Below are 10,936 nucleotides of genomic sequence, written 5' to 3' on the forward strand. Positions count from 1 at the left end.
CATGGGCACACGGGGAGGCCCACGTGGACACACAGACGTGGGCACACGGGGAGGCCCACGTGGACGCACAGACACGGGCACACGGGGAGGCCCACGTGGACGCACAGACGTGGGCACACGGGGAGGCCCACGTGGCGCACAGGGCACACGCACACAGGCACGTCCTCAAAGCTGGATGAGGGTGAACGTCTGGCCGAGGCTCCCCACGAGCCCACGGGGACCTACCATCACGTCGTGGATGTCGTCTGCTTTCTCCAAAGCCACATCTTGATTCTCTTTGCCTTCAGCATGTTTGTTTTCTGCAAACACAACATACAGGAAATTAGCGAGGCACCGACCACAGCCGGGCCCACCACTGGGCCCGGGGCAGAGCAGTGCCCCCACGGGTCCCATGAGGAGCAGGGTTAAGTCAGGCTTGGGCCGTGGTGTCCCCCCGAGCGTCCACTGAACGGACCTGTGCCCTGAACTGCGTGTAGGCCGAGTGGAGACCCTGGAGCCAAGAGGGTGCAGGCTCTGTGGGGAGGGGGCGCAGGCCTGGCTCCGGTCAGGGAGGACCAGGCGGGGCAAGCGTGGCAGGGGGCCAAGCAGGGGCCAGGAGGGAGCTGGGCCCAGAAGAGGGACTTCCAGGGCCAGGCTGCTGACGGACAGTGGACAACGTCCAGGCATGAGGAGGCCTGGATGTGGATACACCTGGAAGTAACCAGAACCAGGGTTTGAAAGAGCTCGTCAACGCCTGGACGCCTGGGCTGGGGGCCGAGAGGCCAGCCCCTCCTCTGGGGAGAGCCAGAGCGCAGGGCCCGCATGGAACCCACTCTGGGTCTCCGTGACAGACACACACATTTCACGCAGAACACACACGCCGATACTCTACCTGGCACCCCTTCCCCGTCGCTGTCGACGCTCGGCACGAGACTGGTCAGGAAGTGGAACTTCTTTTCCACCCAGCCCTTCCTCCGCAGGGTGGACCGGATCACTGGGTAGTGTCCGCAGATGGAGAAGATCTTCTTTTCCTCAAATTGCAAGTGTGTTTGAAATTAAGGAATGGAAAACGAGTTAACCCTGTCTCTGTAAGAGGAGTCTGCAGTCAGGATGAGGGCCGGTCCCGGCAGGAAGATGCTCCATCCGCTCTGAGAATCAGGCAGCCCCCAGGCAGGCCCACCTCTGCTCTGTGTCCAAGGCCCCGGGTGTGGGGGCCTTGCACGCACAGGCCTCGCTCACACTCACCCAGAGGAGGCACAGCCAGGACCTTGGGGCTTCTGGAGGCTCAGACCTCAGCTCAGGGCAGGTCGAGGTCTGAAAGGCGGGCCTCGGGGAGGGCCCAGGACCTGTGCGCTATGGCTTTCTTTCCTGTACAAAGGTGACCGGCCTGCACATTTGGGGATGGGGAGGTGCTTGAGGTTTGAGGAGGGGTGGGGGGGCACTCAGATGCCCGGGAGGGGCCAGAGGGGCGGCGCCCCCACCCAGGGCCAGAGCCAGGGACGGGGGACCCTGCCCACTACTGTGGGGATGAGCCAGCTGCCTGCGCCAGGCAGAGGGCAGTGGCAGACAACCCTTCGCTTCCGGGCGGACAGTTGAGCGAGGAGAGGGACGGTCACGCTGGGGCCTGAGGCCCAGCTGCTGAGGACCCACCTGGACACATCCCGTGGGCAGTGGCGGGGATCAGGGGCGTGGGCAGCAGTGAGCCTAGGGCCTCACGAGCTTGTGAGAGCAGGACAGGGCAGGAGGGGGCAGCGGCTCAGACTCACAGGGTCCCTAATTAGACTCTGAATTTGAAAGGCAGGTGACCCTGGGTGGGCCTGGCCTAATCAGGGGTGCCCCTGAAAAGAGGGTCAGAAATGGAGAACAGCAGAGACGGCCTCTCCCCACTGCTGGCTCTGAAGGTGCCACACTTTCTACAGTCTCAGGGAAATCAATCCTGCCGACCAGCTGAGAGAGTTCCGAGGGGGTTCCTCCCGCTGTGGGCCTCCAGATGCGACCCGCCAGCTCGGTGCCTCGACAGACGCTGAGCAGAGGGCCCGGCCTGGACCCTGGCCCACAGGAGCCGGGAGATAGCACGTGGGTGTGTCTAAGCAGCTAAGGCCGTGGTGGTCTGTCACACAGCACGGGCAGGAGGACCAGGACCACCTGCCGAGGACGTGCGGGCTTGTGGCCAGACGCTGGCAGCCCAGTTCCAGCACCCCCTCGGGGGACCACGGGGCTCCTTCTGCTCAGAACACGGGTCCGGAGCCTGGCCTGCCCGGCCGCAGGGCGAGGGCCGCGCACCACGACAGGGGCCGTGGTGAGGAGGGGCGGGGTGACGACGGCAGCAGTGTCGGCGCCCACAGCGCCAGCAAAATCCCTGCCCACACCCCAGGCTCTCTGCTGAGCTAGGGTCAGACTGAATGACTTCAGAAAACTGGACTAACTGTAACAAGCCAACACTACAAAACAGAAGGGAACCGCAAAAGGAGAACAGGGAGTGCAAGGCTTCTAACACAAGAGGGGAATCAGTCCACAAGGACGCATGAACGGAGAGGAAAAATGAGCAGGCACCAAATGAATGAAACCCCACGGGAATATGCCAGCACTTTAATTATGGACAAATACACAAAATGCTCCAGAAAGACCACATCTTTTTCTCATCTCAGTCTATGCTATTCACAAGAGAAAATCAAAAGCACAAGCCTACAGATAGGTAGAGAATAAAATGATCCAAGTGTGAAACAGAGTAACCTTTGCGACAAATATGCATCACTAAAGTAAAGGAAAGCATCGTACGATGCGAAGCAAACATTCAGCTTGTCATAACACATTTGTCTGCACCCACTAACAGAGCTATAAATTATACGCAGCAAAATTTGGGAGAAACACAAGTAGACAAATCCACAATTACACTCGGAAATTTAACATGCTTCTCTCAGGAAATTAAAGAACACAGAGACAAAAAGCAAAAACAAAACCCTCAAGTCCAGAGGACTTGAAGAACTCAAGTGAAAACCTCTTCCCTGATGACTGTGAATAGAGCACTCTACATCAACATCTATATAAATTAACAAAATGCTAGGCAGAAAGCAGGTCTGAATACATTTCAACAGAAATATACCAATTACATTCTCAACCACAGTTAATCAAACCAGAAATCAGTAACAAAATAACCAGAAACAACCTTCTTTACTGTTGTCCAGTGATGCTTAGCCATGTCCAGCTCTTTGCGACCCCAAGGACTGCAGCACACCAGGCTCCTCTGTCCTCCACTATCTCCCAGAGCGTGCTCAAATTCATGTCCATTGAGTCGGTGATGTTATCTGATCATCTCATCTTCTGTTGTCCCCTTCTCCTTTTGCCTTCAATCGTTCAGCATCAGGGTCTTTTCCAATGAGTCAGTTCTTCACATCAGGTGGCCAAAGTATTGGAGTTTCATCTTCAGCATCAGTCCTTCCAACAACTATTCAGGGTTGATTTCCTTTAGGATTGACTGGTTTGATCTCTGTGCTGTCCAAGTCTTCAAAAGCATCAGTTCTTTGGCACTCAGCCTTCTTTATGGTCCAACTCTCACACCTGTACACGACTACTGGAAAAACTAGCTTTGACTATATGGACCTTTGTCGGCAAAGTAATGTCTCTGCTTTTTAATATACTGTCTAGGTTCGTCAGAGCTTTCCTTCCAAGGAGTAAGTGTCTTTTCATTTCGTGGCTGCAGTCACCATCTGCAGTGACTTTGGAGCCCCCCAAAATAAAGTTTATCACTATTTCCATTGTTTCCCCATCTATTTGCCATGAAGTGATGGAACTGGATGCCATGATCTTCGCTTTCTGAATGTTGAGGTTTAAGCAACTTTTTCACTCTCCTCTTTCACTTTCATAAAGAGGCTCTTCAGTTCCTCTTCACTTTCTGCCATAAGGGTGGTGTCATCTGCGTATCTGAGGCTATTGATATTTCTCCCAGCAATCCTGATTCCAGCTTTGATTCATCCAGTCAGGCATTCTTCATGATTCTCTCTGCATGTAAGTTAAGTAAGCAGGGTGACAACACACAGCCTTGATGTCCTCCTTCCCAATTTTGAACCAGTCCATTGTTTCCTGTCCAGTTCTAACTTCTGCATCTTGACCTGCATACAGGTTTCTCAGGAAGCAGGTAAGGTGGTCTGGTATTCCCTTCTCTTTAAGAATTTTTCATAGTTTGCTGTGATTCACACAGTCAGAGGCTTAGCATAATCAATGAAGCAGACGTGAATGTAGGTAAGGTGGTCTGGTATTCCCTTCTCTTTAAGAAGTTTTCATAGTTTGCTGTGATTCACACAGTCAGAGGCTTAGCATAATCAATGAAGCAGAAGTGAATGTTCTTCTGGAATTTCTTTGCTTTCTGTATGATCCAGCAAATGTTGGAAATTTGATCTCTGGTTCCTCTACCTTTTCTAAACCCAGCTTGTACATCTGGAAGTTCTCAGTTCACATATTGCTGAAGCCTAGTTGGAAGGATTTTGAGCATAGCCTTGCTGGCATGTGAAATGAGTGCAACTGTGCGGTAGTTTGAGCATTCTTCGGCATTGCCCTTCTTTGGGACTGGAATGAAAACTGACCTTTTCCAGTCCTGTGGCCACTGCTGAGTTTTCCAAATTTGCGGATGCAATGAATACAGCACTTTAACAGCATCATCTTTTAGGATTTTAATAATCTACCAGTCTAGAAATTAAGAACTATACTTTAAAGTAACCCACTATCAATGAAAATAGTACAAATTGTTAAATACTTTGAGCTGTATCTCATCAAAAATACAGAATGAAATCTACTGAAACGCAAGTAAAGCAGCACTCTGAGGGACATTTGTAGCCCTAAACGTTTATGTGTTTTAAGGCATCAAAAGAAAATCTGCAGCTAAACCTAAAGGTTAAATTCTATATATAGGAAACCCCAGAAAGGATAGTGACAGGAAGCACAAAGGTTCATCCGTGGTCGCCAGGATTTGGGAATAACTAGGGCAAGAGGCGGCTTCCAAGAGGGCGGCCGCGCTCTGCTGCGGCTGCGTGGGTCGCCGCGGACTACGTGTGTCTCCTGGCTGTGCTTCTGTCCAGGTGCATCCAGCCCAGCGCAGCCCAAGCTGCGCGTGTCCGACCCACGCACTCGCAGGTGTGCCCCAGGAGGACGTCACGGCTGAGCACGTTTCCACACGTCACTGTGCATTGGATTTCTCGTGCTTCCCCACCGTCCTGGCCTGAGCAAGGTGACCGCACGAGAAGGACGAGAATCACGTTCTCAGAGTGGAAGCTGTGGAACCATCTGAAGAATGCTTGCCCTTCCTTCAGTTCAGTTTAGTAGCTCAGTTGTGTCCGACTCTTTGCGACCCCATGAATCGCAGCACACCAGGCCTCCCTGTCCATCACCATCTCCCGGAGTTCACTATTCCCCCCACCAAGTGCTCCCATTCTGGCGAAAGGTGGGCCTCTCCCTTGGGGACGTGGGTGGGTGTTCCAGGGGCCCCATATGAGCCCCAGAACTCCTCACACACAAGCGTCCTCACCACGTCACTCGGGGGCCTGGGCCGAGGGTGGGAGGGTTTTGTGCGTCACTAGGAGTCTGTCCCTTGTCTGAGACGTGTGTCCATAGCTGCAGTCACATGAGCTATGTGGCCACGTGGTTGCAGGAGAGATTTTCACCGTGCAGGTGTCTGCACTTTCGCACTTCAAAAGCATCACTTAGTTCAAAAGGAAGGGTGTAATGTAAAGTAACTCTGGCACAAGCCTCAGGCTGGGGCCAGGACTGGGGGCACGCCTCAGCTTCAGGGCACGCCACAGGCCACGGACTCGCTCTACAAACTCCAAAATGGATTCCGTTCTTAAAAAGAACCCGTCCCCACTGAGCCCCAGAGAGCATTTACCTTGATTGCCTTGTCCGTGAGTTGTTTTGCTATTTTGAATCTGTCTAATTTGGGGGAAGAAACCAAGTCTTGGGAACCTCCCCGTTTTAATCCTGCAAAAGAAAAACAGATGAAGGCAGAGGCAAGACCAAACTAGTTACATTCAGACTCAGGAGATACCAGTCTAACCCCTGTGTCCAGCCCCCCATGGCACTCAGTCAGCCCTCAGAGACATTTCATAAAATTCCAAATGTGTGTATACTTAATAGTATAGCTTCAAATATATAAAAACACAAGTGGACAGAGATTTTTTAAAAAAGACATAGAAAATTCAAATTCATATTGAGATACTTCAGTGAACCATTTGTCTCAGTAAAGGAAGGGCTGCCCAGGTGGCGCTAGTGGTAAAAAACCCGCTTGCCAATGCAGGAGACGTGAGACATGAGTTCAAGCCCTGGGTCGGGAAGGTCTCCTGGAGGAAGGCGTGGCAACCCACTCCAGCATTCTTGCCTGGAGGATCCCATGGACAGAGGAGCCTGGTGAGCTACAGTCCATAGAGATGCAAAGAGTCAGACAGGACTGAAGTGACTCAGCATATGCTCAGAAAAGGAAAGCATAAACAAAGAATCATTAAAATATACCAGATTTGAATCAATCAGCCCTAAGTGACACCCAGAAATCAAATGCACGGCTAAGAACACATTGTCTCTTCACACACCTCTTCTAACACTGATCACATACTGGGCCATAGGGCCTCTGCAACTTCAGTGGATCAAAATGATACAGATTAAACTCTTTACCACTGAAGGAAACTAGAAATTAATAACAAAATGGTAACTAGAAATTTTTCTAAACGTTCAAAAATTCAGTTCAGTTCAGTTCAGTCGCTCAGTCATGTCTGACTCTGCGACCCCATCACGGACTGCATCACGCCAGGCCTCCCTGTCCATCACCAACTCCCGGAGTTCACTCAAACTCATGTCCATCGAGTCCATGACGCCATCCAACCATCTCATCCTCTGTCGTCCCCTTCTCCTCCTGCCTTCAATCTTTCCCAGCATCAGGGTCTTTTCAGATGAGTCAGCTCTTCACATCAAGTGGCCAAAGTATTGGAGCTTCAGCCTCAGCATCAGTCCTTCCAGTGAATATTCAGGACTGATTTCCTCTAGGATGGACTGGTTGTATCTCCTTGCAGTCCAAGGGACTCTCAAGGGCCTTCTCCAACACCACAGTTCAAAACCATCAATTCTTCAGATCTCGAGCTTTCCTTATAGTCCAACTCTGACATCCATACATGACTACTGGAAAAACTATAGCTTTGACTAGATGGACCTTTGTCGGCAAAGTAATGTCTCTGCTTTTTAATATGCTGTCTATGTTAGTTATAGCTTTTCTTGCAAGGAGCAAGCGTCTTCTAGTTTCATGGCTGCAGTCACCATCTGCAGTGATTATGAAGCCCCAAAAATTAAGTAGCACACTTTAAAAATAAAGCATGGCTCAAAGGAGAAATCAAGTGGAAATGATGAGAATTGTACGGTAATGAAAATATGGCCCATCAAAGCATTAGAGTACAAACAAAATTATGATTAGAGTTCTAAGAATACAAAGGTTGCTAATATTTAAAAATCCATAACATAATCCAGTGATACAGTAAATAAAAATATGCAGAAGAAAACATGATTAAATGTAATAACTGTTCATTTTAAAACTCTCAGTAAACCAGGAATAAAAGGGAACTTCCTTTCAAACTTATAGCAGCAAGAATTTATGGGTGTTTAATTCATAATTTTTGTGAATGACAACTTAAAACATACTACTTGTACACTTTAAAGGGAAAATATTAACCAATGGGGCTTAGAGGAAGGTATCCTAGTGAACCTGGATCCATTTAGGACTTCTGTTATATAAATATAAATTCAGTTCTAAAATGAAAACTAGTATTTTGAATAAATTTGCCAAAGGAAATTTGACAGCTAAAGAAATGTGGAAAAGTAAATCATGCCTTTTTGTTTTGTTTTGTTTTTTAAAAAACTTATAGCAACATCATACTTCATGGTAAAACACTGAACAATTTCCTCTGGAGTTCAGAAACAAAAAAGATGTCCACTATATCACATCTACTCAACATTATACTCAAAGTGCTAGCCCATGCGATAGTGCAAGAAAAGGAACTAAGAGGCATAAAGACTGAGAAGGTCTGCAGGTGATGGCTGTGTGTGTAACACAGTTGACTGTCAGAGTTAGTGAGTATATTTACCAAGGTCACCAACCACCAAGGCAGGAAAATGAACTCAACTGTATTTGTATACCCACCACTTCATGGGAAATAGATGGGGAAACAGTGGAAACAGTGTCTGACTTTATTTTATGGGCTCCAAAATCACTGCAGATGGTGATTGCAGCCATGAAATTAAAAGACGCTTACTTCTTGGAAGGAAAGTTATGACCAACCTAGACAGCATATTCATAAGCAGAGACATTACTTTGCCAACAAAGGTCTGTCTAGTCAAGGCTATGGTTTTTCCAGTGATCATGTATGGATGTGAGAGTTGGACTGTGAAGAAAGGTGAGCGCCGAAGAATTGATGCTTTTGAACTGTGGTGTTGGAGAAGACTCGAGAGTCCCTTGGAGATCCAACCAGTTCATTCTAAAGGAGATCAGCCCTGGGTGTTCTTTGGAAGGAATGATGCTAAAGCTGAAACTCCAGTACTTTGGCTACGTCACGTGAAGAGTTGACTCATTGGGAAAGACTGTGATGCTGGGAGGGATTGGGGGCAGGAGGAGAAGGGGACGGCAGAGGATGAGATAGCTGGATGGCATCACCAACTCGATGGACATGAGTTTGAGTTGGTGATGGACAGGGAGGCCTGGCGTTCATGGGGTCGCAAAGAGTCGGACACGACTGAGCAACTGAACTAACTGAACTGAACTGAGAGACAAATAGAAAATGGAACTCAAAACTGCCATCCACAGTAGTGTTAAGCATGGACTATCTGGGAGTGACTCTAACAAAGGTGGTACATGCTGCTGCTGCTGCTGCTAAGTCGCTTCAGTTGTGTCCGACCCTTCGAGACCCCACAGACTGCAGCCAACCAGGCTCCCCCGTCCCTGGGATTCTCCAGGCAAGAGTACTGGAATGGGGTGCCATTGCCTTCTCCAAGGTGGTACATACTTGTAACTAAAAGTGGGAACCTTGCCAACAAGATTGAAAGAGATGATATTCATGATCAGGACACTGAATACTAAGATATTAATTCTCTTCCCAGCTGATCTATATATTCAGTGGAATCATAAGCAGGACTCCTGTGTGTGTGTGTGTGTGTGTGTGTGTGTGTGTTGCGGGAGGGGTAAATTAACAATTGATTCTAAAAATGCAAAAGTCCAAGAAACCCTGAACACATCTTGAAGAAAAAAAACAGAGAAATAGTGACTTATTATGAGGTTACTGGAATTAAAGCAGGTGGTTTGACGTTAGGATAGGCAGATAGATCAATAGAACAGATAGCAGCATCCAGAGCCTGAACTTGACAGTCACTTTCAGGAAACCCAGGGCGAGGGGCGCAGGACAATACTGACTAGATTCTGCTCTGCGCTCCCCTTCCAACGACGGCAGCCTGTTCGTTTCACCTGGCTCCATCCCTGCTTCAACCTTGGCCTCAGGCACCTCGTCCTTGCTCCCTTCCAGCACCTGGGCCCCTGCAAAGGGGTATAAGCCCAGGGGTGGAGGGGGGACTCTGGGGGAGGGCAGGCAGGGCTGGGGTTGGGGAGCAGGGCTGCGGTGGAAAGAGAAGTCTGGGACTGGGGGGGCCTGGGGTTGGGGGTGTCTAGGGTTGGGGGAGTATGTGTTTCGGGGGCAGGGCTGGGATGGATGGGGAGTCTGGGGTTAGGGGGAGTCTGGGGTTAGGGGGAGTCTGGGGGTGGGGGGCAGGGTTGGGTTGGGGAGACGCAGGTCCGGGCCCCCAAGGGCGGGGTTCAGAGGTGGAGGGCTGAGCGGGCCTGGAGTTCCGAAGGAAGGGTATGTCCGGGGCTCCACGGGAGTGGTCTGGAATCCCGGGGGCGGGGGGGGCGGTGCAGACGGCGGGCCCAGGCCTAGGGTTCGGAGGGAGGCGGGCTCAGCGCTCACCCGGGCCGGTCTGCGTGCCCCCGCCCCGCGTCGCGCTGTCTCGCGTCCTGCGGTTGCCCTGGGCGACGGACCCCAGCGGCGCGGCGCATTGTGCAGCCCGGGGGCGCCGGCGGCGGGGCCTCGCCGCGCGGCCGGCGCAGGGCGTGGGGCTTCGCGGACGCCGGGGCAGCGGGGTGCGGCGGGGGCGGCTCCGGGCGCGGCCCCGAGCGCATCTCCGGGCGCGGCGGCGCGCGGTGGGCGTCGGGGGCGTGGGGTCCCACAGGCCACGGTTGAGGGCACCTAAGCGGCGCCCCGGGCGGGGGCTGCAGTCTGAGACGCGGCCGCGGCCGGCGTGGGGACCGGGGCGCGGGGCACGGAGCATGGTGTCCGCGGGGAGGAGGGCCCCCGAGTGGCACGCGCCCAGCCCGAGGTCACCCAATCCCACCCCGCGCGGCTGTCGGGGTCACACAGACCCGCCCTGGCAGTCAGAGCCCCCCAAGTCATAAAGACCTTTAGGTCACACACCTGGGACCCGCCCTTGCAGGATAAGCGGACCATCCAGGTCAGGCTCCGCCCGCTTAACATCCAGTGTTCCTCGGGAAGAGGACCCCAGCCCTCCAGGAGCTGTGCCGTGTTCCCTGGGTCACTCGTGGGGCCTGAGGTGACTCCCCGGGGGTTCCGAGCACCAGCCAGCATCCCGGCCATCCTGATGTCCAGCCTCTCTGGTCCAGCATCTTTGTAGAGGGAGGGGTGAATAGGAAAGATCCACCTACCCCATCTGTGCCTTCCTCCTGGTAACGTTCCAAAATCTAGATGTCATCTTTATTTGGTTTAAACATCTTTATTTTGCATTTAACTTCCCGAGATAACCCAGAAGCGAGGCTCTGTGCCCATTCTGTGGGGGAGGGGGGTCCCGGGGGAGGCGCCAGTGCCTTTCCAGTCTCCAGCCATCCCACTTGCAGACCGGCTCAGGGCTATGGTAAATAGTGAACTAAAAGCAC

General features: G+C 51.7%; 1 protein-coding gene across 2 annotated transcripts in view; it reads right to left on the bottom strand.

The window, feature by feature from the left end:
- TTLL8 (tubulin tyrosine ligase like 8) overlaps positions 1-10,064 on the bottom strand; it is a 58,973-nt gene extending 48,909 nt beyond the window's left edge. The window contains exons 1-5 of one of the 2 annotated variants that reach the window (XM_070790617.1): positions 9,957-10,064; positions 9,410-9,529; positions 5,855-5,946; positions 872-1,010; positions 226-299 (exon numbers count right to left, since the gene is read on the bottom strand). In XM_070790617.1, the coding sequence (XP_070646718.1) occupies positions 226-299; positions 872-1,010; positions 5,855-5,946; positions 9,410-9,470 (366 nt within the window). In that variant the 5' untranslated portion in view covers positions 9,471-9,529; positions 9,957-10,064. Of the gene's footprint in view, positions 1-225; positions 300-871; positions 1,011-5,854; positions 5,947-9,409; positions 9,530-9,956 lie in introns of those variants that run through there. The other variant, XM_070790618.1, reaches the window with a different exon arrangement.
- Positions 10,065-10,936: the final 872 nt, after the last annotated feature.

Source organism: Bos indicus, chromosome 5 (assembly GCF_029378745.1).
Source record: "Bos indicus isolate NIAB-ARS_2022 breed Sahiwal x Tharparkar chromosome 5, NIAB-ARS_B.indTharparkar_mat_pri_1.0, whole genome shotgun sequence".
NCBI lineage: Eukaryota > Metazoa > Chordata > Mammalia > Artiodactyla > Bovidae > Bos > Bos indicus.